The 26197-nt window shown below is 50.4% G+C and overlaps 1 protein-coding gene across 1 annotated transcript; it reads left to right on the top strand.

The window, feature by feature from the left end:
* The first annotated feature begins 883 nt into the window (after window positions 1-883).
* Window positions 884-19323, top strand: LOC143274061 (uncharacterized). Its single transcript, XM_076575328.1, is given in 3 exon segments — window positions 884-938; window positions 1101-1308; window positions 17781-19323. Coding segments are annotated over 3 exon segments (1806 nt in total).
* The last annotated feature ends 6874 nt before the right edge of the window (window positions 19324-26197 follow it).

Here is a 26197-nt window from a genome sequence, read left to right as displayed (position 1 = left end):
TGCCACGTGGGGCTGAATAAGGAGCTGAGCGGCCAGTCCTGGCTTGGAGTCAAGAATCCCTGGGTCTAGTTCCCAGTATATTGGCTACCCTGAGGACTCAGTGTGCATCTTGTCCAAAAAAAAAAAAAAAAAAAAAAAAAAAAGCAGATTAGAATATATTAGGATGTCTTTCCCAGTCCTTCCCTAATTGTAAGCATTTAAAGTGCTTGGAGCCACACAAAAGGACAAGACCATAGAGCTTGAAGGTAATATTCAAGTGACTCTGCCAGAAACTTCTGTCAGTTCAGCTCAGACAGCCTGCTGATAGGGAAATAACTGACAGTCTGTAAGTTATGCTTGGGAGCTGTGGTCTTGAGTGGCAGGTGGTGAGGGTGGACAGAGTCTGAAGGGTGAGCTGGCAGGCATAGGTGGCACTATGCCCTGTGAAGGGCAACTGTTTCCCGCATCCCTGTGACGTTCTAACCATTTTTAGGGTGTGTGTTAACAAGGGATCATTGAGGGCCTGCCTTGCTTCCTTAGTCCTTGCCTGCACCCTTCCTTCATCTTGTCTCCCAGCCTCCCTTGACCCAGACAGGGGCCACTAAGACCTAACTGAGGGGGCTTGAAAGCAAGGGCAGGGTTGCTTTCAACTCCACTAAGACACCCCCCCACCCCCCCACCCCCCAACCCCCACCCCGTCTTCCCCTTTACACAGCTGGAGACTGAAAACAAGGGAATTGGCCCTCTGCTCCTTCCCTCCTCATGGGGACCCAGTGCTGACCTTGCTCCCTCTCATCATCCTTAGGTCCACTGAGATTATCCAGCGTCTGCCCTGTGAGCTTTTTTCCTGGCAGTTAGCATCACCAGCTCCATTTTAGTGACCCGGTTGATCTGCTTCCCCGCCATGGGAGCTCTCTCTGCCTATGCCAGCCTGAGTCCCCCGAGGTTTGCCCAGGCGTGTGGGAGAAAGCCTGAGCACTCAGACTGGCCTTGGACGATATGCCAACGCCTCAGTTTATGTGCCTACTGCTCAACCAATGTCTCTCGGTTTCAAGCCCATCCTTCTCCACGGGGCCGGTGGTGCTGGGGTGCGACTTTCGCAGACATATTTCTGTCCCTAGTTGGCAGCCTGTCCAGTTCTACCAACACAGGCTGGAGAGGGAAGAGGCAATTGTGTTTCCTCTTTGCTGCTGGCTCCCAGAAGATCGTCCCTCATTGCTTCTTCACGGGGCACAGCAGGCCAGCCCAGCGGCTGGTGGATAGCCTGGACCGGGGCTTGGGTCTGCAGACCTGTCATTCTTCTGTGTACAGCCTCCGGAAGTGCTTCCGGTCAGTCGTATATTATACACCTCTAGAGCTGACCCGTCCCTGAGTTCCCAGTGTGAAGTGTTAGATATTTGGGTCTTCCAAGTTGTCTTGAACTTCCCAGGACAAATGTAATTTTCTAAATGTTCTTTCTTCTTCGAAACTGACTTCTTTTGTCCCCTTCTCGTCCATCTTTTCTCTCTCTCTCTCTCTCTCTCTCTCTCTCTCTCTCTCTCTCTCTCTCTCTCTCTGTCTGTCTGTCTCTCTCTCTCTCTCTCTCTCTATATATATATATATACATATATGTATGTATATATATATATATATATATATATATATATATATATATTCTGTGTACAAGTGTTTTGCTCACATGTATGTCTGTGCACTGCTGCATCCCTGGTACTGCAGAAGGCCAGAGAGGATGCAGGATCCCTTGTAACTAGAGTTACAGGTGGTTGTGAGCCACTATGTGAGTGCTGGGAATTGAACCTGAGCCCTGTGAAAGAGCATCTTTCTTCTGAGCCATCTCTCCAGCCCTCTTCTTTTTGAGGCATGGTCTTCCTATGTAGTCCTGGCCGATCTGGATTTGCAGCAATCCCCCTGCCTCTGACTCCCAAGTGCTGAGATCACAGGTATGGGCCACCATGCCCACCTATCTTCTTTATCTTAATAACTGTTACCGCTGTCCACCCAGCTGCTCAGCTAAAACCCCGGATCATCCTAGACTCTTCCGCCTCCTCATTGTCCCCTTCCCCATCCAACCCCGAGCAAATCTAATCTGACATTCCACCATCTTCTCCATTTTATCCTAGAGAAGCAACCATCAGCTTAGCGTGAGTTGGATGAAAAAAATCAGAGAAAGATTTTTAAGTAAGGCTTCTAGAATAATCAGCTGCAGACTCAGACCACAGTGGCTTTCCTTGCTAAACAAAGGGGAAGCTGAGATAATCGTATCTGGTGGGGGTTTAGGGGGGCAGCCAGGGATGTTCACAAAAAGCGGGATGGAGGAGAACTAAATACAGAGAGCTGAACGTTGTCCTTTCTGATGACTAACCTGCCTTGGGGGGACACACCCTCCCGTCACTCCCCATACAGGATTGGGACTGTGTACCGTGCTGGAAGACAGCCCCTAGTCACCCATAATGACTTCACTGGGCTCAGCTCAGGTAGGAGCCCAGGCATTTCAAGATAATAGCTTTTCTTTCCTTTTTATTCAGACTGTGTTAGCTCTCTGCATGACTTGAAAGGCATTTTTTAACATGAGTACGTTCAATAATTAGGTCCTGGATTCATTAAACACTGATAAGCGTCTGGCTTCTGGGTCCAGACAAGAGAAAGAGCTGGAAAAAATGGATTCTTTTCCAAATGAGCTTCTAAGACGCAGAGAGGGCAAGAGGTAACTTCCCTCTCATGCTCCCCTGGGTTGAGTTGAGAGAAGGAGGAGGCAGGGAGCAGAAGACAGATCCTCATGGAACATATGGAAGAGGCCTCTCCTCCACTCAAACCATTCACAAAGCAAACCATGATTTTCCTGTCTCCCAGTTAGAGCCGAGAAACAGAGATGATCAGGCTAGATAATTTTTCCTTTTTTTCAATTTTTATTATTTTATGTGTATATAAGAGACAGGAGCGCCAAGCGGTGGTGGAGCACACCTTTAATCCCAGCACTCAGGAAGTAGAGGCAGGTGGATCTCTGAGTTTGAGACCAACCTAGTCTCCAGAGCAAGTTCCAGGACAGCTAGGGCTACACTGAGAAATTCTGTCTCAAAAAAAAACGAGAGAGAGAGAGAGAGAGAGAGAGAGAGAGAGAGAGAGAGAGAGAGATTGTTTTGAATAGCCAAGACTGGACTCGAACTTACTATGTAGCCAAGGATGACCTTAAACCCCTGATCCTCCTGCCTCCACCTCCCGAGAGCTGGCATTGTGGCCAATGTGCCATTGTACCTGGCTCAGTTCAGCTACTGATGCTCACATCTTTATCCTAAAGAAAAGTGAAGCATTTGAGGAACCAGAGGGGATTTTCCCAGGATCACATATTTGTATAAAGCTACCCTCAAAAAAAACAAAAAAACAAAAAAAAACAGGTCTTGGTTCTGTGCAAGCATGATGTCCTGAGTTCAAATCCCCAAAACCCATATTTAAGAAAAAAACAAAAAAACTGGACGTAGTAGTGTGAACCTGAAATCTCAGTGCGCCTATGGCAAGATAAAAGGAGACAGATAAATCCTCAGAAGCTTCTGGGCCAGCAAGGCTGGCATGCCCAGTGGGGGAGAAGAGACACCCTGTTTCAAACAAGGTAGAAGACCGTACTGCCATTGGAGATGGTCCTCTGACCTCCGTAAGTGTGCTGTGGCATCTGTGTGTAAACACACACTCACACTCTCACGTACTCACATACACACACTCATACACTCAAATACGCACCATACATATAAACAAGCAAAACCCAGGGGTCTCTTTTTGGTTACTCCAGATTCAACAATGTTTTGTGTCCCTCACGGGGATCACACAGGGTGGAGGGGGCAGAAGTGGGAGACGTGTGAGGAGTGAACAAGGCTTCCTGCCTGGCTGGGGGGCTGGGGGTCCTGGGCTCCAGGCTTCCGTGGTGCATCATCCGGACTGGAACACCTCACCTCCCAGGGGCCTGGGGAGGAGGTGAGAGGTGAGGCTGGTAGAAGCGCTTTGAGAAGCAAAGGCCGCCAAGCTGTAGGAAGCAGGCTTCACATTCCTGTCCGCTCCGCCACGTCACCGCTTGCACTTTCCCCCGGGGAGGCTGGGTGCCGCTAGGAGTGCATGCAGCACAGCACGAACCTCCAACCTGGCTCAGTACTGGCAATGTCGCCATTGGCTTTCTGAATTATTCATCCCTCCCTTTCCCCATTGCACCCCTAGACCTCTTATAACGTTAGAGCTTTAAATAGGTCTGGGTGTCGGTTTGGGCCACTGTGTTCACCATCCCTCCCTCCCGTCAGGCAGTCTCCGGAGAAGACTTCTCCCCACACACATTGATTTTCCCAGCCGGGCCTCACAGTCACGGACGCTGGCTCTGCCTGGACCCTAGGGAACAGCCCCAGCTGGGGTGGAGCAGAGGCCCAGCTCACAGCACAGTCCTGCCTGGGGCTTTTCTGCCCATCTCTGCGGACACTTGCTGAATATTTCAAACCTTTGTTCAGCTAGCTGATGTCAGTTAGGAGCCCAGCATGCTCTCAGGGAGGTTCTGTTCCTCCTCCTGCTTGGAGGCTGGTGCCGACCCAGCACCCACAGGTGGCACCGTAACTACGCCATGACTCAGCCCTGCCCTCACTCCTTCTGCCCAGAGAAGAGTTAGAGTTTCCCCAAAGACCTGGAGGAGCTTTTTTGTGCACTACCTGGAAACAGCTGGTTACTGTAGATGCCTAGGAACACAGGGCGGGGTGCATACTATTTTAGAGTCAGGGTGGAGATATGGTTTAGGGAGCCTCCAAGGTCCAGAGGGTGATACGAGGCTCGGGAGAGTTCAGGTGGGTTGGAAATCCTAACTGCCCCTCTGCATCTTTTTGGTACGCTGCTGTCGGTTGCAGCCTGGACAAGTCAACTACCCTGCCCTTCTCCCTGCTCCCTGACTGGCTTCTGAGCCCAGGAGCAAAAAGTCTCCAGTCTAAGGCCGGGCGGTGGTGCCGGCTGCCTTTAATCCCAGCACTCTGGAGGCAGAGCCAGGTGGATCTCTGTGAGTTCGAGGACGGCCTGGTCTACAGAGCGAGTTCCAGGACAAGCACCAAAGCTACACAGAGAAACCCTGTCTTGAAAAAAAAAAACAAAAAAACAAAAAAACAAAAACAAAACAAAGCTCTAGTTTAGCCTCAGATGAGAACATTTCTTCCTTCTACTCCTTCAGCATACCCACTCACTTGGCTCATCTGGGGATCTCCTAGCTTGCTTATTTCTGTTACTGTAATGAAACACATGAGCCGGGATGTTTTGTAAAGAAAATAGTTTTGTTTTTTTTTTTCAGTTCACAGTTTTGGAGGCTTACCGTCCAGGAGTTGGTAACTCCATCTATTCGATCTCTGATGAGAGCCTTCCCAGCCATTCCATAGCACAGCAGACAGCGTTACCAGAGGCAGGAGAGAACAAGAGTAACTAGAAAACAGAGAGGGGACTAGAGAGGGGTCCCGTTTGCTTTTTAATAACAATACTCGCAGAACCCCGCCAAGTTGCTTTAGTCCTCCTCAGGGCAGCACCCCAAATGGTCCCATGTCTTCCTGCCTGATCCCTATGAGCATCACCACACTGAAGATCAAACTTCTAGTACTTGAGCCTGGGGAGGGGGGAGACACCACATCCAAACAGCCGCTCAAGGTACTCATTTCCCGCCACACCCTCATCCTACTGAGTAACGGCACTGGTGTGGCTCAGCATGCCCCGTCCGGGCCCTGCTGACCTTCACGGCCCGCTCTTTTCTCTTTAGTCCTCCAACCTGACTGACAAAGTGTCATCGATGACACTGTGGAGCTGGCAGGCTCCACTGTCCCGACTCGTTACTTCCCCGCTCAGTCTGGGTGTTTCTACGGGTGTCTAGCTTGAATCTCTCCGGCTGCAGTTTGAATCTTCCCCCTTCCCATTTCCTCCACAGCAGCCTGTTGGGAGGGTGCCTTGACTCACTTGCTATCTCTGAGATTCAGAAACATTAAATCACTTGCCCAAGGTCACAGGGCTGTGTCACAGCTGGTGCCCTGGGACCCAGATCCTCTCCCTGCTAGCACAGCCTACCACCCCATCCGGAAGGAGACTGAGCCCATCCCAGGGCAAGGCATGCTGTTTCCCATGACCTGGGCTTTCCATTCAGCTCTCAGTTCTCACATTAGCCATGAAGTCAATGAAGCCCCTGGAGATCCAGGAACCCAGAGCTGCTACTGGAGCAGGAAAGGGTCCCGGGCTCTGCTTTCCTGCCAGGCACCCCTGCCCGCCTGCACAGGCACTGCCATCTCTAAGGGCAGCAGGAATTGGGCTTTTAGAGTCCAAAACAGCTCTTGCCTGTCAGAAAACAAGACACCAGGTTATGACAGGGCAGGGAACGGACCCCAAGACCTGGCTTCTCACCAAGATTTAGCTGCACAGAGAGCTGGGTATTCCTTCACCCATCTCCCTGGTGAGGCTCTTCAAATGGGCCATGACCACAGCCTCAGTGACAGTCCACGGCTGGCATCCTGGAACCCTGTGTGGTCCTCTCTTTCATGGTGAGCCTGGCCAACCAGGCAAGGGCAGGTATCTGGTGTGGTAGAACAGCGCCATCTAGCTGTGACTGAAGCTAGAGCAATGGCAGGGACCTGCCAGCTTGGCCAGAGTGGGTGTCATCCTGAGAGTCCCTGGACATGACTAATTAGCAGAGCATGGCCTTTCCTGATATACGGGAGATCTCAGTGAGTTGGTCCCCAGCTCAGAGACCACGGCTGTTGGACAGAGCATCCATTGTCAAGCTGAGGACACTCCTGAAGGAGCCCCAGCTAGAGAGTCCACCAGTAACCAGGCTGCTTACAGAGACAGTGTGAGGGCGTTGGGTGCGGGCTCTCTATTGTGAGCTCCTGGCTTCCTTATCTAGGACTTGGTGCAGTACTGTTTGTGTGTGTGAGAGAACACATGAATATGTGCATGTGTGCGTATGCAGGTTTGCATATGTGTGTGCAGGTGTACATGCATGTGTGTGCACATCGATGTGGAGGCCAGAGGACAATCTCAGGTGTCATTCCTCAGGTGATGACCACCTTGGCTTTTTTTTTTGAAACAGGGTCTCTCTCACTGGCCTGGAATTCTCAAGTAGTTTGGTTGGTTGGCAAGCGATCCCCCACCTCCCCAACACTGGGATACAAGTGCATCCCCACACCAAGCTTATTCACTTGGGTTCTGGAGATCTAACTCAGGTCTTGATGCAAGGCAAGCACTTTACTGATTGGCCTTTCTCCCCAGGTCTCCGTGGAAAATTGTTGATGTGTCCAGGGACAACGAAGGCACCTGGAAGCCAGAGACTGTTCCCACCTTACTCTGGACCTAGTCGGTCCTGAGGGCAGCCACACAGAACTTTGTTGGTTCTGCCTACAGAGAAGCTCCAGGGGTCAGAACAGTGTGGGTCCCGAGGGCTGTGCTGGAGGAGGATGGGCCAAGATCTAGATTCATTTCTGTCGCTGTAATAAACACTCAAAGACAAAAAGCAACTCAGGGGAGAAGCGGATTTATTCCCATTTACAATTCCAGGTTACCGTTTATATCATCAGAGTTTACATCATTGTGGAGAAGCCCAGGCGGGAACTTCAAACTGCTAGTCACTAGTCATCACATCCATAGGATCAGAGCAGAAAGAGGGGGCTGGAAAGATGGCTCAGCTCTGGCTACTCTTCCAGAGGACCCGGGTTCAATTCCCAACACCCACATGAGAGCTCATAATCATCTGGGCATCTAGTTCTAGGGGATCTGATACTCTCCACTGGCCTCTGTGAACAGACACACACAGGTAGGCAAAATGTGCATGCACATAAAATAATTTAACAATGTTTTAAGAGAGCAGAGGGAGCCAGGGAGTGGTGGCACACACCTTTAATCCCAGCACTTGGTTGGTAGAGGCAGGCAGATCTGAGTTTGAGGCTAGCCTGGTCTACAAAGCAAGTTCCAGGACAGCCAGGGCGGTTATACAGAGAAAGCCTGGGGGCGGGAAGGGGGCACCTGCCTAGGGAACAGTGCCACCTACAGTCATCTGAGTTTTCCCACGTGAATTAACTTTAAGCCAATCCTCCACAGGGTAGCCCAGTGTAGACAATGCCTCATGGAGACCTTCTAGTGATTCTAGGTTGTATTGAGTTGACAATTGAAGTTAACCATCACACGCCACCACCCAGGCTCCAGCACCTGGCTAAGTGCTGAACTGAGTCACTGTTGGGAGGGAGGCTGACCCAGACATCCTCTGAGACATGCTTAGCTCAATGACTACGAAATGTGAATCGGTTGGCATATACGGCTTCCTTGCATCTTAACTTTGCTCCAAGGTTCAGATCTGCACTCCCTGCTGGGACTCCCCAAGTAGCAAGCTCTAAGACAGGGCTAAGCTTTCAGGACAGTAGTTAGGATGATTAACAAATATCACCAAATGGACACTCCTGGGCAGGGGGAGATGCTGAGTTGCACTGTAATCTAGACCCCAGCCCCAGATGGCTTTGCCAGGAACTCAGGAACCAAAGTGACCCGCTGGTCTGTCACCATGTGCAGGCTATCCTGGGAAGGGCTGACAGCACTCTTTGCAGTTGGGGATGTATCCTGCATTCCTGGAGGGGCCTGGGCTGCAGAGCATCATGGTCACTGTCACGATTCCAATGCGACACTTGAACAACAGTGAGCCAAGTGAGAAAGGTCATTTGGCAAGGGTCCCTGTCCTAGGGAGGGGAGAGGTGTCTTTGTTTTATTTGTTTGCTTGTTTGTTTATTGTGTACATGTATACAATGTATATGCATGTATTTATGTGCACCATCTGTATGCAGAAACTGATGGAGGCCAGAAGAGGGCACCAGATCCCCTGGAACTGGAGTTACAGGCAGTTGTGATTTACTGTGTAGTTGCCGGGAATTGAACCCAGGCACTCCTGTAAAAGCAGTCAGTGCGTTTAACCACCAGGCCACCTCTCCAGTCCCTGTTACAGTTTTCTTAATCCCTGAACCTGCCTAAGAGGAGATGGTCAACGTCCACTCTATCCCTCCCTCCTCCCAGTCCCCTCTAAGAGGTGACCCATGAACAAGAGACCAGATGCTCTCCCTTTGATCACCAATGATCAGATCCGAGTACAAGACGTCCATTCTTATTTCGATCACACAGCAGTCCAGATTAAAATTCATACTCATGTTTCCTTTCTTCTTTCTACACTGGGTAATTAGCTTTCATTTCTGTGGGTAAGCGATTAATTAACGCTCTGTTAATTACAACGGAGATCAGAACTTGAAATACGCTCAGTTTGTTTCTTTCTACTTTTCGAAAGAAAGGGGAGTAGGAATGTAAAAAAAAATAAGGGTGAGGATTGTCTGAGTTAGGGTTACTAATGCTGTGATGAAACACCATCACCAAAAGCAACTTGGGGAGGAAAGGGTTATTTGGCTTACACTTCCACATCATAGTCTACCACTGAAGGAAATCAGGATGAAAACTCAAACAGGGCAGCAATCTAGAGGCAGGAGCTCATGCAGAAGCCAAGGAGGGGGGCTGCTTACTGGCTTGTTCTTCATGGCTTGCACAGTCCGCTTTCTTATAGAACCCAGGACCGCCTAGGGGTGGCACCACTCACAATGGACTAAGCCCTCCCATATCAATCACTAATTAAGGAAATGCCCCCACAGGCTTGCCTGCAGCCTATCTTATGGAAGCATTTTCTCAGCTGAGGCTCCCTCCTCTCTGATGACTTTAGCTTGTGTCAAGTTGACCTAAAACTATCCAGCACAGGGCTGGAGAGATTACTCTTATCACTCTTACAGAGGAGAAGCATTCTCTTCCCAGCACCCATGTTGGGCAACTCACAACCTCCTGTTACTCCAACTCTGGAGAATCCAAAGCACTCTTCTGGCGTCTGAAGGCATGGAAGCAGAGAACCAGCTCCTTCAAATTTCCTCTGATCTCTGCATATGTGCCATGGCATGTGCACACACACATATGTGCCTTGGTATATGCACACACTAAATTTTAAAAAGAAAAACCAGAGAGGTGGGAAGGAAGGGGGAGGAAGGGAGAGAAGATGCCTAAAATGTTGGGACCATATTCACATCCTTGCAACATGAAGGGCACACCTCAGCAGGACAGAATGGTATTCCTGGACCCATAAGTGCCACTGAATACAAAAATATAGCTCTCTAAGTGAGTCTTCATCAGAGGGGCCAGCCACATACTTCTCCAGGCACAAGCCAAGCTGAGTGGGGACTTCCCACTGCCAGCCCCTGCATCCTTCACCTTTCCTTCCCCTCCAGGTCCCTAAGTCTTTGTCCCCAACCCTCCCCCACCCCCACATCCTCAGGAAAGGATACCCATCAACAGGATCCTGTGCAAGCTGCACATGAGAGTGTGAATCCATGCAACCACGTTGGAAAACAAGTTGACATTACCTTTGAAACTGGAATGTTTGCTCACCATGGGATCCAATCTCCTCCTTACAGTTAAACCACAGAAATGTGCAAGTGTGTGCCAGCAGAGGTGGACAGAGGAGTAGACACAACCCTCACATCCATGGACAAGAGTGGATGAGTAAAGAAGCTAAGATGACCCAGAAATAAGAATGGCAGGAAGAGCTGCCCTCTCCAGCATGGCAGAATAAAAGGGAAGAATATTATTGAACCACTGAGCTTGGAGGAGGGGACTGCAGAAACTGAGACTCAGATGTCTGAGACAGGGTACCTGCCGGCTGCACAGAGCCAACCACTTCTACAAAGATCAAAGGGTAAAACTAGGGCTGGTGAGATGGCTCCGAGGGTAAGGCATTTATTTGTCTCCAAACCTAATGACCTTCGTTCAATCCCAAGGACCCTCATGGTGGAAGGAGAGAGCTAGATGCTGAAGGTTGTCCTCTGATCTCCAACATGCACATCACACACAAATAAAGTAATTTTAAAAGACGATTTCAATATGAAAAAGTAAAAGGAAACAAACATCTTATTTAGTCACATCATCTACCTATGTGGCAGAAGTTTTGAAATCCATAAAATTCAAGAAGGTGATTTGCCTTTTACATAAGGATAGATAAGAAGACTCAAGCTGCTATGAGCTAATTCTTGTGAATGATGGGTTTCTACTGCTGTGAAGAGACACCATGACCATGGCAGCTCTTATAAAGCGTGGCTTGCTTGCAGTTTCAGAGGTTCAGTCCATTATCATCATGGTGGATCATGGTGGGACATGGTAGTGTATAAACAGATGTGGTGTTGGAGAAGTAGATGAGAGTTCTACATCTTGCAGGCAACAGGAAGTCCACTGAGACACCAGACAGTATCCTGAGCACAGGAAACCTCAAAACCCACCCCCACAAAGACACACTTCCTCCAACAAGGCCACACCTACTCCAACAAAGCCACACCTCCTAATAGTGCCACTCCCTATGAGATTATGGGGGCCAACTACATTCAAACGACCACAATGGGTTAATCACATATTTTATATTTTAAAAAATTGTTTTGTGACAGGGTCTCACTTTTGCCCATGCTGGGTTAAAGTTCATTATATAACCCAGGTTGGCCTCAAACTTGGAGCAATCCTCCTGCCTCATCCTCCAATATGTTGGGATTACAAATGTGAACCATCTAGAGGCCCCAGCTGCAACTAACACTTTAAAATAGTTTTGTGGGGCTAGTGATGTAGCTCAGCTGGTACCTACCATGCCCTAGACCCTAGGTACAGTGCTCAGTCATTGCACAAGACCAGGGTGGTGGCGCTTGCCTGTAATTCCAGCATTCTAGAAGCAGGAAGATAAAAAAAATTCAAGGTCATCTTCTCATCCTCTGCTCAGCTAGTCAAAGCATCTTGGACTGTATGAGACCGTGTCTTTTTTTTTTTTTTTAATTTTATTTATTATGTATACAGTATTCTGCCTACATGTATCCCTACAGGCCAGAAGAGGGAGCCAGATCTCATTACAGATGGTTGTGAGCCACCATGTGGGTGCTGGGAATTGAACTCAGGACCTCTGGAAGAATAGTCAGTGCTCTTAACCTCTGAGCCATCTCTCCAGCCCAAGACCATGTCTTAAAATAAAACAAATAAAAAAAGAAAGAAAGAAAAATAGCTTTGTGGTAGCTTGCCTCTTAGAAGGCCTGGTGGTGCTGGCTCCTGAAATTCATACTCCCTTTCACTAACTGCTGCTGATCAACACAGGCTGGTAAAATCCATACAGCACATAAGAACTGTCACCTCCGAGGCTCAGTTTTGGAGGATGTGGTGGTTTGAATGTAATTGGCCCTCATAAACTCGTAAGGAGTGGCACTATTGGGAGGTGTGGTCTTGTTGGAGAAGGTATGGCCTTGTTGGAGGAAGTGTGTCACTGTGGGGGCGGGCTTTGAGGTCTCATATATGCTCAAGCCACGCCCAGTGTCTCAGTTTACTTTACGTTGTCTTCAGATCAAGATGTAACCAGTACTGTGTCTGCCTGCACACTGCCATGCCCTGCCATGGTGATTGCTGTGGGATGTCTTTCTGTACGCTGTGAATATGTGTTGCTCTAATTGGTTGATAAATAAAGCTGTTTGGCCAATAGTGAGTCAGAATAAAGTTAGGTGGTACATTCAAACTCAAGATGGAGACAAAGGGCAGAGTCAGGAGAAGCTGTGAGCCACCGCCAGGAGAAGCAAGAGAAGCAAGATACAAGAGAACAGGTAATGCCATGAAGCCATGTAACTAAACATAGATGAATAGAAATGGGTTGAATTAAATCACAGGAGCTAGTTAATAATGATTACTGTTTGCAATTAATATAAGCCTCTGTGTGTTTACTTGGGACCGGCCATGGGACTGGGCAGGACACAGGAAAACTTCCAGCAACAGATGATAATGTAAAAATGTAAGCCACCCCTGTAGAAGTTATGGTGTTATTAAATAAGAAACACAGAGCCAAATGCAGAGTTAAAAGCCCAAGAGGTCAGAGCAGTAGCTGAGAGCTGAGACTAAAACCGCCTTTTTATCACCTGCTGCTGTCCTTCCCCTGAAAAAAAGGCCTACTTCCTGTCTGTCTTTTTATTGACTTTCTGTTCTGCCTTCTCATTGGTTGTAAACCCAACCACATGACCTCATCACTGCCTGTCTATACAGACCTCCAGGTCTCTATGGTTTGTATTGAGATTAAAGGCGTATGTCTCCAAGCTGGCTATGTCCTTGAACACACAGACTCTGCCTGCCATGTGATCTGATTAAGGGCGCGTGCACCACCACCACCTGGCTTCTGCTATGGCTTGCTATTAGCTCTGACCCCCAGGCAACTTTATTAACATAAATAAAATCACATTTCATCACAAATAAAATATCACCACACCCCAATTAAACGTTTTCCTTTATAAGAGTTGCCATGGTCATGGTATCTCTTCACAGCAATAGAACCCTAAGACAGATGACACCATGGCTTCTGTTTGGGGTTCTCTTCCTCCCTTCCTTTTGGTGCTGTGGCCCTGGAGAAGCACTCTATCATGTTCCTGGCAGTTTTTATAGGGAGGGTATGTGAGGCCAATAGGAGGGCTGGGCCTTAATACATAGTCTTGGATATGCATAAAATTGGATTTTGTGTGGTAATGGCAGGGGATGGGGGGAGGGTAGGTTTGAGACAGGGTTTCTCTGTATGTTCCTGGCTTTCCTGGAACTTGCTCTGTAGTGGTGGGATTAAAGGTGTGCGCCACCACTGCCCGGCCTAAAATGTTGAATCTCAAAATGTTGGTGAGAAAATGTTCTGAGGCAGTCGGAGGAAGAGTCTAGATTGAGGAAAGCTGGTTAGGAGTGAAGGAGCCCTGCCTCTGCTGGGGACAGACAGCTCTGGAGGGAGAGAAGGGAACTGAGATCCTGGCAGCCAGGCTGCAGGGTAGATCTGGCCCACATGGGGGCACCCCACTCTGCCATGTCGGTGCTGATGGCAGACTGGGATGAAGCTAGAGAAAAGCAGGCCTGGAAGGGACTGTTTTGCGGCGCGCTCCTCGGCCAGCGAGGAAGAACGACCACCACGCAAGGATTCTTCTCAGATCACACTTTATTGGAGCACCTCTTGGTTAAGGGAGAGCGGGAGGTGAGGGGCCCCGAGGACTAAACTGCAGCTGCTTATATGAGGACTCAGGCAAACGTGCCGTACTGTGATTGGGTCCCGCCAGAATGCTAGCACGGGGAGCCACGGGATAGGCTGAGGACATAAGGCCAATTACCATACTCGTGCGTCATAGCCAAATATGGAGTTGTTTACAGCTAGGCTACCAGGAAGCCAGCGCCATCTTTGAATAGCGGCTCCCTACATCTCCCCCCTCTTTATTAATTAAGCAGCAGGAGAGAGTATAGGTCTGATTTCTGCAACACAAGTATTTCATCCAATCAGGTCCCCACCTCATGATGTGTTGACCGATTGAGGATGAGTTAACTGTGCGTAATTGCCTGCATACCTTCCCGAGTGCAATGGACCAACCAGTCCCTGGGGTGCAAAGGCTATGCATGTAACAATTGTCCACATACCTTCCCAAGTGCAATGGACTAACCAGTCCTAAGGGTGCAAAGGCTATGTGAACCCATATGCAGTCAGACTTGCTCTCCTTGAAGGAAGGAAAATGTCCTACACTTCAAGTGCAGTGCATGAGCCTGGCATCCTGTGCTCAATACAAGTATGTGAAAGCTGTCCACATACCTTCCTGTATGCAATGGACCAACCAGTCCCTGGGGTGCAAAGGCTATGCATGTAACAATTGTCCACATACCTTCCCGTGTGCAATGGACTAACCAGTCCCAGGGGTGCAAAGGCTATGTGTGTAACAATTGTCCACACACCTTCCCTAGTGCAGTGGACTAACCAGTCCTGGGGGTGCAAAAGCTGTGTGGATATTAGGTAAAGCCAGATCTGGGGGGAGGAGCCACACTCCAAAGCAGCTAATGCTTGAGTGATAATGACCTTGTCCTTTTTTAGTACGTGCTCGCAAACGGCAGACCAACCACAGACAAAACACGCATCCTCCAAGGCAGCATGCCAAAAATATACCCTACCCCCACCCATTCTAAACAGGGAAAAGGTAGAAGCAATCCAGGAGGACAGTCCCTCTGCCATGCTGAGATCCACTCGGGTGGAGTTGATGGTCACCACCGCCACTCTCAGTTTTTCCAGCGTCTCTTCAAATTCTCCGGACCAATTTCCTATAAGATAACTAGACAATCGTTTAGACAAATTCGCTGCTCAGGAACCATTCTGGAACTGTACACTAGTGACACACAAACCAGGCATTCTCCACTCATGGCCCAATTGGGCCAGCTGCCAAAGGATGTCAACTTGTTCTTGTACCAAGTCAATGCACTGGTTAAGCACCATAATGCCGCCTTTCAACTGTGCATTTAGGGAAGTAGAGGTATGAAGGATGGTTTGGAGCCATTAACTCCTTCCACCTGAAGAGACTGAAATGGCCAAGCCCGCATCTCTGGAGACAGGGACCAGCTGCAGCAGTTTGAACCTCCACTGCAAAGGTGATGCCTAGCACCTGGCCCCCAGCCAGCACAAGGATTCTCCATAACCTCTCTGAGAATGATTAGAATAACAAGTAATGTGTGAACACCATAATTCCCTCCTTGGAGCATAATTAAAGGAGCTACGTCAGAGAAGCTAGCATCCATTTGTGCAGCTCGTGTGGTTGCAAGGACTGCTGCCGCTAGGCCAGTATTACCTTAGCGGTCCTCCAATTTCCCGACAGGCTTTTAGCCAAGCTTCTAATCCCTTTCCTTTCCATGGGGTAATAGCTCTACGACATTCTTTTGTGCTTTGCTCATATACTAATTGTTGAACCAGAGGCATAGCTGTTTCTACATCACCAAATATCTTTCCTGCTGCCTCCATCATTCTAGCTACGAAATCTGAAAAAGGTTCATTAGGTCCCTGAATGATCTTAGTCAAATTCCCTGAAACTTCTCCTTTATTTGGTAATGATTTCCAAGCTTTAGAATAAATCTCATTTATCTGTTGATAAACTTCAATAGGATATGCCGTCTGATTTACGGTCCATTGTCCTTGACCCAGTAGGATGTCAGCCGTCCACTGTGGTCGATTATTCTGAAGATTAATTCTAGCTTGTACCTGGGCTCTATCTGTAACTATGGATTTGAAGTCCAGATACTGTCCTGTAGTTAAGCATGCTCTGGCTATTTAAAACCAATCTGTTGGAGTCATAGCCTGAGTAGTGAGCCTAGTCAATAATGTTAAGGTATAACTGGCTGTTACTCCATAGGCTCGAGCAGCCTCTACCAGGTCTTTTAATTGTTTATAAGGCACAGGTTCATGATATCTGTTGTTTGTTTGTGGATCTTCTGAAAGACCCCCACTCCATTATGAGGACATGGGGCATTGGGCCGATGAAACGCCCCCCCCCCCCCCCCCGTCCCAATAACTTAGCCTAAGAAACGCCATTCTGAAGGAATCAGAAAAACAGGAGTTCACAGCTGTGGCCAGCCATCCGGCCTTGAGAGAGACATAACTATGGCCAGCCATCCGGCCTTGAGAGAGAGATAACTGTGGTCGGCGGCCTTGGGAGAAAAACAGTTGAGTCAAATCAGGATATTTTATGGCTGGCCCCCTGGCCTTGAGGAATAAGCAGCTGGGCTGGAAAAACACCCACTATACCCTGGGCAAGGCCAAGTCAGCCACATATCAAACTTCTGAGAATTAAGAATACGACCCCAAGTTCACCCTGGCCTTCTTTGAAACAACCAATAGGAGCCCTGTAACTATGCTTCTCGCTTCTGTAACCGCGCCTCTGCCCCTGGGATCCTATAAAAAGTCCCCCTTGCCCTAGGAAGGGGCGCAAGTCCTCCAAGAGACTTCGCCCCAGGTACCTGTGTATCTGAATAAACCCTCTTGCTGTTTGCATCTGATCTGTGGTTTCGGTGTGTTCCTTGGGTTTGGGGTCTCTCCTGAGGGAAGATCTCCCCTGGGGGTCTTTCATTGGAGGTCCCACCGAGATAGAGACCCCTCCCTGGGACCATCGACCTACCGTCAGGAGGTAAGCCGGCTGGCCTCGGTATATGTCATCCCTGTCCTGTCTGAGTGTTGTCTGTTTGTCTGCGCGCCTGATAATCTGTCTGTGGCGGTGGGGGCTGAAGGAGCTGACGAGCTCGGACTTTGCCCACCGTGACCCTGGAAGACGTTCCACGGGTGTCTGAAGTCCCCTCTGGGGCACGGTCTGAAGTCCCCTCTGGGGCACGATTTTTCTGGGCCACTCACGTATCTGAGGGATACGTTGTGTTGGTCGGAGACGAGGGGTCCGGACCCTCGCAGTCTCCTTCTGAGGTTTTGCTTTCGGTTTGGAACCGAAGCCGCGCAGCGCGTGTTAGTCTTATTTGTGTTTGTCTGTCGTTCTTTGTTTTCTGTTCAACCGTTCTCCTCCTAGAAACAGCCATGGGACAGACTGTCACCACCCCCTTGAGCCTCACGCTTGACCACTGGTCAGACGTGAAGACATGAGCCAACAACAAGGGAGTCATAGTCAAGAAGAAAAAATGGATCACTCTTTGCGAGGCCAAATGGGTCAGGATGGATGTAGGATGGCCTCGCGAGGGAACCTTTAACCTCAGTCTTATTTCACAGGTGGAGGGAAAAGTTTTCGCTCCAAGTCCCCATGGCCACCCGGACCAGGTCCCATACATCGCCATGTGGAGACTCCTGGTGACAGAACCACCCCCATGGGTTAAGCCGTTTCTCTCCCCCCCAGCCCCCCGGCAGCAGCAGCGCTCGCCGAATCCCGGGGCCGAGGAAGCCGGATCGGCGGATCCCTCCCACTCCCCTCTACCAGCGCGTCTTTTCCTCTCCCCGCGTCCCGCCACTCCGGCAGCGGGGCGCGGGATGTGGTGGGGGCGCGCAGGCGGGGGCCGGGGGTGGGGTCGGCGGGGGACAGCCCCCCGGCCGGCGACCGGCCACTGCCGAGCCCACTTCCACCATGGTGGTGCGCCGCGACCAGCTCCGGGACGGCTGGGGAGGCCCAGTTTGGGGAAGGTGGCTCGGGAGGGACGGCGCCACCCGTGGGCGCCGAACCACCCGCCCTGAGTGTTACAGCCCCCTCCACAGCACCACTGCTCCCTCTCGCCCCTCCTACCTCCTCCACAGCACCACCGCTCCCTCCCGCCCCTCCTACCTCCTCCCTTTACCCTGTTCTCCCACGAAAGGATCCCCCTAAGGTCCCTGTCCTTCCCCCAGACCCCAATTCACCTCTTATTGACCTCCTGACAGAGGATCCACCGCCATACCCGGGGAATCGGGCGCCGGAGGGACCGGCGGTCACCGCAGCAGCCCCCGAACAGCCTCCACAGAGAGAGCGGGAGGATGAGGCTCCGGCTCCCTCCCCAATTGCCGGTTGCCTACGAGGAAGGCGCGACGAACCAGCCAAAGAATCCAGGGCCTTCCCCCTTAGGGAGGGTCCTAACCACCAGCTCCAATACTGGCCGTTTTCGGCATCTGATCTTTATAACTGGAAACAACATAATCCTCCTTTCTCTAAGGACCCTGTTGCCTTGACTAACCTGATTGAGTCCATTTTAGTGACCCACCAGCCCACATGGGAAGATTGTCAGCAGTTACTGTAGACCCTCCTGACGGTGGAGGAGAAGCAGCGAGTCTTCCTGGAGGCTCTGAAGCAGGTTCCAGGAGACGATGGAAGACCCACCCAATTGCCTAATATCATTGACGCAGCCTTTCCCCTCACCCGCCCAAACTGGGACTTCGCGACCCCAGAAGGTAGGGAGCACCTACGTCTCTATCGCCAGTTGCTCTTAGCGGGTCTCCGAGGGGCTGCTAGGCGCCCTACCAATTTGGCTCAGGTTAGGAATGTGATCCAGGGAAAGGAGGAGACGCCGGCAGCGTTCTTGGAAAGACTTAGAGAAGCTTATAGGATGTATACCCCGTACGATCCGGAAGATCCAGGACAGGCGCCGGGTGTCATCTTGTCTTTCATCTATCAGTCAAGTCCAGATATAAGGGCCAAGTTATAGAGACTAGAAGGATTGCATTCATTCAGTTTGTCAGATTTATTGAGAGAGGCAGAGAAAGTGTTTAATAAGAGAGAAACTCCCGAAGAGCAGGAGGAGAGGATGTGGCAGAGGCAAGAAGAGAGAGATAAGAAATGTCATAGGGAAATAAGTAAAGTCCTGGCCACTGTAGTGTCTCAGGGACAGGTCAGAGAGGGAGTTAGGACGGGAGATCAAAGAAGGACACCACTTGACAAAGACCAGTGTGCTTACTGTAAAGAGAGAGGGCATTGGGCTCGTGACTGCCCAAAGAAGCCTCGAGGGTCTCGGAGACCTAAGCCAAGGGCCACGGACCTCCTCAATCTGGAGGATTAGGGAGGTCAAGGCCAGGAGCCCCCTCCCCTGAGCCTAGGATAACTTTCAAGATTGGGGGGCAGCCAGTGACCTTCCTGGTGGACACCGGGACTCAACATTCAGTCCTGACCCATACCGGAGGCTCTCTCAGTGACTGCACAGCTTTGGTCCAGGGGGCCACAGGTAGCAAGAGGTATCGATGGACCACCGAGAGAAAGGTTCAGCTGGCATCTGGACAGGTAACCCACTCCTTTTTGCATATACCCGATTGCCCTCACCCATTATTGGGCCGAGACCTGTTGACTAAGCTCAAGGCTCAGATCTATTTTGATGACAAGGGGTCGACCGTTACAGGACCCAAAGGGACCCCCCTACAAGTCCTAGCCCTAAAACTGGAAGAGGAATACCGCCTGTTTGAATCCAAGCCCTCTAAGGGGCCACCACAAGGGATGCAGGACTGGTTGAGGGAATTTCCCTCGGCATGGGCAGAGACTGGCGGCTTGGGGCTGGCTCACGACCAACCCCCACTTGTTATTCAGTTAAAAGCCTCTGCCACTCCCATTTCAATCAAACAGTATCCTATGTCCCGGGAAGCCCATGAGGGCATTAAACCACACATCCGGAGGCTCTTGGACCAGGGGGTACTTGTGACCTGTCGATCCCCTTGGAATACCCACCTCCTGCCTGTAAAAAAAACCTGGGACAGGGGATTACAGACCGGTTCAAGACCTGAGGGAGGTTAATAAACGAGTTGAAGATATACACCCCACGGTGTCAAACCCTTACAACCTCCTCAGCACTCTTCCACCAACCCACATTTGGTATATGATACTGGACTTGAAGGATGCCTTCTTCTGTTTGAGATTGCACCCCCAGAGCCAACTGCTGTTTGCTTTTGAATGGAGAGACCCAGAGATGGGACTTTCAGGACAGTTGACCTGGACTCGGCTCCCCCAGGGGTTTAAAAATAACCCGACCCTCTTTGATGAAGCCTTACACTCAGACCTGGCCGAGTTCCGGGTCGAACATCCGGCCTTAATCTTGCTCCAATATGTGGATGACCTCCTCCTAGCAGCCAGAACCCAGGCTGAATGTCTGAGAGGCACTCGGGCCCTTTTGGCTAAACTGGGACAGAAGGGCTATCGGGCTTCGGCCAAGAAGGCCCAGATTTGTCAAAGCAAAGTCATTTACTTGGGTTACACCCTAGAGGGAGGACAGAGATGGCTCACGAAAGCAAGGAAGGAGGCCATACTCTCCATACCCCCTCCAAGGAACCCCTGCCAGGTGCGGGAGTTCCTAGGTACAGCCGGCTACTGCCGCCTCTGGATCCCAGGTTTTGCTGAGATGGCTGCCCCCCTGTATCCTCTCACCAAGCCCGGGGTCATGTTCCACTGGGGAGAGGAGCAACAACAGGCCTTTCAATGAATTAAGAGAACCTTGCTTGAGTCACCAGCTCTTGGCCTACCAGATCTGACTAAGCCCTTTGAACTGTTCGTGGACAAGAACTCAGGCTTTGCAAAAGGAGTACTGGTACAGAGACTGGGGCCATGGAAGAGACCTGTAGCTTATCTATCCAAGAAATTAGACCTGGTAGCTGCAGGATGGCCCCCCTGTCTGCGCATGGTAGCCGCCATTGCTGTTTTGCTCAAGGATGCAGGAAAACTGACTTTGGGACAGCCATTAACTGTGTTATCCTTCCATGCGGTGGAAGCTCTGGTCCGGCAGCCCCCAGATAGATGGCTCTCAAATTCCAGGATGACCCACTACCAGGCTCTGTTGTTAGACACAGACCGACTGGTGTTCGGACCAGTTGTCTCCCTCAACCCCGCAACCCTGCTGCCCTTGCCAGACCCATCTGAGGAGCACAATTGCCTCCAGATTCTGGCGGAGGCCCATGGCACCCGCTCTGACCTAACAGATTTTATCTGATTCACGGATGGGAGCAGTTTCCTCAAAGAAGGAGAACAGAGGGCCGGAGCAGCCGTTACCACCGAATCAGAGGTAGTTTGGGCCTCACCGCTGCCGCCTGGAACATCAGCCCAAAGAGCAGAGCTGATCGCGCTGACCCAGGCCCTCTGGATGGCTGAAGGTAAGAGACTCATGGTCTATACCGACAGCAGATATGCCTTCGCCACTGCCCATGTACATGGAGAAATCTACAGAAGAAGAGGCCTCTTGACCTCGGAGGGTAAGGAAATTAAGAACAAAAAGGAAATTTTAGACCTCTTAAGGGCATTGTTCCTCCCACATCAGCTCAGCATTATACATTGTTCCGGGCACCAAAAGGATGACTCTGTCGTAGCACGGGGAAATCGGCTGGCTGATCTGACAGCCCGGACAGTCACCTTACAATTCCCTAGGGGCGACCAGCTGCTGGTCTTGCAGGACCAACAGCCAAGCAGAGACCCCATGTCCTACAGCCCGGAGGACCAGGAACTAGCAAAGAAAATGGGGGCAGAATGGAGCCCCGAGCGACAAGCTTATATAATGGATAACAAATTAGTTATGCCAACCTCCCACACCAAATACATGCTCAAGTTTCTCCACACGCTAACCCATTTGAGCAAGAACAAGATGAGGGCCCTTCTGGCTGATGAGGCTTTGGACACTGTATTATTGAATCAGGAACAGGTGCTCCAACAGGTGACTTCCAGCTACCCTGCTTGTGCCCAAGTTAATCCAGGAAAAGCCCATCTGAGCAGAGGGAGCCGCCTGCGAGGCCACCGCCCCGGAGTCCATTGGGAACTTGACTTCACCGAGGTAAAACCCGGACTGTATGGATATAGATACCTTCTGATTTTTGTAGACACATTTTCAGAGTGGACAGAGATCTTCCCTACCAAGAAGGAGACTGCTAACATGGTAACCAAGAAACTCCTGGAGGAAATTTTTCCCAGGTATGGAATGCCCCAGATATTGGGGTCAGACAATGGGCCCGCCTTCGTCTCCCAGGTAAGTCAGAAGGTGGCCAGGCTACTGGGGATTGATTGGAAACTCCATTGTGCATACCGCCCCCAGAGCTCAGGACAGGTAGAACGTGAAAATAGAACCATTAAGGAGACTTTAACCAAATTAACGCTTGCAACTGGCACTAGAGATTGGGTGCTCCTACTCCCCCTAGCCCTTTACCGAGCCCGGAATACTCCTGGACCTCATGGCCTAACCCCGTTCGAGATTATGTATGGGGCTCCCCCACCAATTGTAAATTTCCTTCACCCGGATATCTCCTCTTTCGCCACTAGCCCTACCCTGGAGGCACATCTCCAAGCCCTCCAACTGGTGCAAAAGACGGTGTGGAAACCCCTGGCTGATGCCTACCGGGAGCAACTGAATCGCCCGGTGGTGCCTCACCCATTCAAGATTGGGGACTCTGTCTGGGTCCGATGCCATCAATCCAGGAACCTAGAGCCGAGGTGGAAAGGACCATACACTGTCCTGTTAACTACTCCCACCGCACTCAAGGTTGATGGGATAGCGGCTTGGGTCCACGCGTCGCATGTGAAGGCTGCCAAGGAACCCGACGAAGCTGAGAGCACCGAGACATCAACATGGAAGGTTCAACGCTCTCCAAACCCACTGAAGATAAGACTTACTCGAGAGGGCCCCTGATCCTGATGTACATTCTCCTGGTACTGAAGCCAGGGTTGGCGGGCAGCCCCCACCAGGTCTATAATATCACCTGGAGTATAAATAATCTCCTCACGGGGAAAATCATCAACCAGACATCTGGCATGTCCACTCTGGGAGAATTTTACCCCGACATCTGGTTTGACACCTGTGACCTCACAGTAGACCATAGCATATGCCTATCTATAGACATGCAGCGATCAGACACACGCGACCCGGGCTACTATGCATGTCCCAGAGCAGGAAGGTCCCCCTCAGAAATAAGGCGTTGTGGAGGGGCGGATGTGGGGTTCTGTGGGGCATGGGGATGTGAGACTACAGGTACCACTTATTGGAACCCAAGTTCCTCCTGGGACCTAATTATCCTAAGAAGAACCCCCGACTTTAAGGTAACTGAAATCAATGGAAAGATTGAGGGCACATGCATAAACGGGGCCCAGGGGAGATGCCACCCCCTGATCCTCACATTCACTGCCAAGGCAAGAGAGGAAGCATGGGATAGTCCGAAACCATGGGGGTTACACCTCTACCGGCGGGTCGGAAGAGACCCCATATCCATTTTCACAATGTCCAGAAGTTTCTCCACGGGGAACCCCCCGGTAGCTGTGGATCCTAACCCCGTCCTCCAGGAGCAGAAACCACCGTCCCTTTCAGACAGGACCTCAGTCCCCCTTCACTCTCCCTTAAACAACCCCACTATTTCTCCCGGGACCGACCGCTCGGGGATGCAGTTGGGGACAGGGAGTCGTCTCCTAAACTTAATTCAAGGGGCCTACCTGACCCTCAACCTTACTGCCCCTAACCGAACCCGCAGCTGCTGGCTATGCCTGGTCTCTAACCCCCCCCCCTACTATGAAGGGGTTTCAGTCCTAGGAAACTTCACTAATCATACGTCACCTCCTCATGGTTGCTCCCAGGCCCCACAGCACAAGCTGACCCTGTCTGAAGTGTCGGGGACAGGGACATGCATAGGCACTGTGCCCACATCCCACCAGGCTTTATGTAACACCACCCAGCAGATCGTTGGAGGATCATACTACTTGGCCTCACCAAACGGCACCTATTGGGCATGTAGCTCGGGGCTGACTCCGTGCATCTCAGTAGCTATTCTTAATCTGACCCACGATTACTGTGTTATGGTTGAATTATGGCCTAAAATTATCTATCATGCTCCTGAATATGTACTTAACTACTATGAAGATAGACACAGGCTCCCCAGAGAACCTATATCCCTAACCCTCGCCCTGCTGATGGGAGGCTTAACTATGGGGGAGTTAGCCTCGGGAATAGGCACCGGGACGGCCACCCTCATAGAAAGTACACAATTCAAACAGTTACAGATGGCTATGCATACTGATATCCAGGCCCTAGAGGAATCTGTAAGTGCCCTAGAAAAATCCCTTACATCTCTATCTGAGGTTGTTTTACAGAATAGGAGAGGGCTAGACATACTCTTCCTACAAGAGGGCGGGTTATATGCTGCCCTCAAAGAAGAATGCTGCTTCTATGCAGATCATACTGGAGTAGTCAGGGATAACATGGCTAAATTAAGAGAAAGATTAAAACAGAGACAACAATTATTCGAGTCTCAACAGGGATGGTTTGAAGGATGGTTCCAAAGGTCACCATGGTTTACCACCCTTGTCTCCACCATCATGGGCCCCCTAATCATCCTCCTGCTCATTTTATTGTTTGGGCCATGCATCCTCAACAGATTGGTGCAATTCATCAAGGATAGGGTTTCTGTTGTCCAGGCTTTGATCCTAACCCAGCAATATCAGAGGCTCAGACAGTCAGAGATGGAGCTGACCCCTTATTCTCCATCCTAAAATGAAAGATTCCATTTGGTACAAAAGAAAATGGGGGAATGAAAGACCCCCACTCCATTATGAGGACATGGGGCGTTGGGCCGATGAAATGCCCCCCCCCCCCCGTCCCAATAACTTAGCCTAAGAAACGCCATTCTGAAGGAATCAGAAAAACAGGAGTTCACAGCTGTGGCCAGCCACCCGGCCTTGAGAGAGAGATAACTGTGGTAGGCGGCCTTGGGAGAAAAACAGTTGAGTCAAATCAGGATATTTTATGGCTGGCCCCCTGGCCTTGAGGAATAAGCAGCTGGGCTGGAAAAACACCCACTATACATATAAACACCCACTATATATATAGTATACCCACTATACTTGGCAAGGCCAAGTCAGCCACATATCAAACTTCTGAGAATTAAGAATATGACCCCAAGTTCACCCTGGCCTTCTTTGAAACAACCAATAGGAGCCCTGTAACTATGCTTCTCGCTTCTGTAACCGCGCCTCTGCCCCTGGTATCCTATAAAAAGTCCCCCTTGCCCTAGGAAGGGGCGCAAGTCCTCCGAGAGACTTCGCCCCAGGTACCTGTGTATCTGAATAAACCCTCTTGCTGTTTGCATCTGATCTGTGGTTTCAGTGTGTTCCTTGGGTTTGGGGTCTCTCCTGAGGGAAGATCTCCCCTGGGGGTCTTTCACTTCAAAGACTGGAAACGCGGACGCTAGCCGCGCCCAGGTGTCTCTCCTGATAAAATGACAACCTCCACCTGTTTGCAGATACGAAGGTGTTGCCGGGGGTGGATGTGGTCCCGAAGGCACCGTTGGTTCCACATTCACCCCAGCAGAAACATTATAAGGAGGGGGTCGCCGCCGCCCATACCTCTCTTTTTTATATTCAGCGGCAGCTTCCTCTAAATTTTCCTCCTCATCTGAATCTAATTCATTATCAGATAAATCAAGTTTTGCAAATTTCTCTAATACTAGATACAAAGGATCCCCTTTCTTTTCTGAATTTTCTTCCTTTTCTGGTTTATTCTCTTTATTTTCCTTTTCTTTATTCTTTTCTTTCTTCTTTTTAGGCCTACTTAAGTTCTCCCCTTTAAAGTCTGGTTCTGATAGACTATCCTGGTGCTTGCTTAATGCCTTGCATCCCTCTCTAATGATTTCCACATTGCGTCCTTCCTTAAGACATGCATGTACCATAAGAATGAACACAAGAGCAAACACAAACGGATTAATCCCAGCAATCAGCATACCTGGAGAACTTACCGACGTCATCGCCGTTCCTGGCGAACTTACCGACGTCACCGCTCCGTGTGTTGAGTTCTGAATCCTCTTCGACCCCTCACCTGGTGTCCGAAGTTTCCTTCCCGGGTTTCGGCACCAGTTGCTGCGCGCTCCTCGGTCAGCGAGGAAGAACGACCACCACGCGAGGATCCTTCTCAGATCACACTTTATTGGAGCGCC

Source organism: Peromyscus maniculatus, chromosome 6, assembly GCF_049852395.1.
Source record: "Peromyscus maniculatus bairdii isolate BWxNUB_F1_BW_parent chromosome 6, HU_Pman_BW_mat_3.1, whole genome shotgun sequence".
Lineage (NCBI taxonomy): Eukaryota > Metazoa > Chordata > Mammalia > Rodentia > Cricetidae > Peromyscus > Peromyscus maniculatus.
Note: the sequence above shows the minus strand (reverse complement) of the source record. Positions and strands in the feature narration are given on the sequence as shown.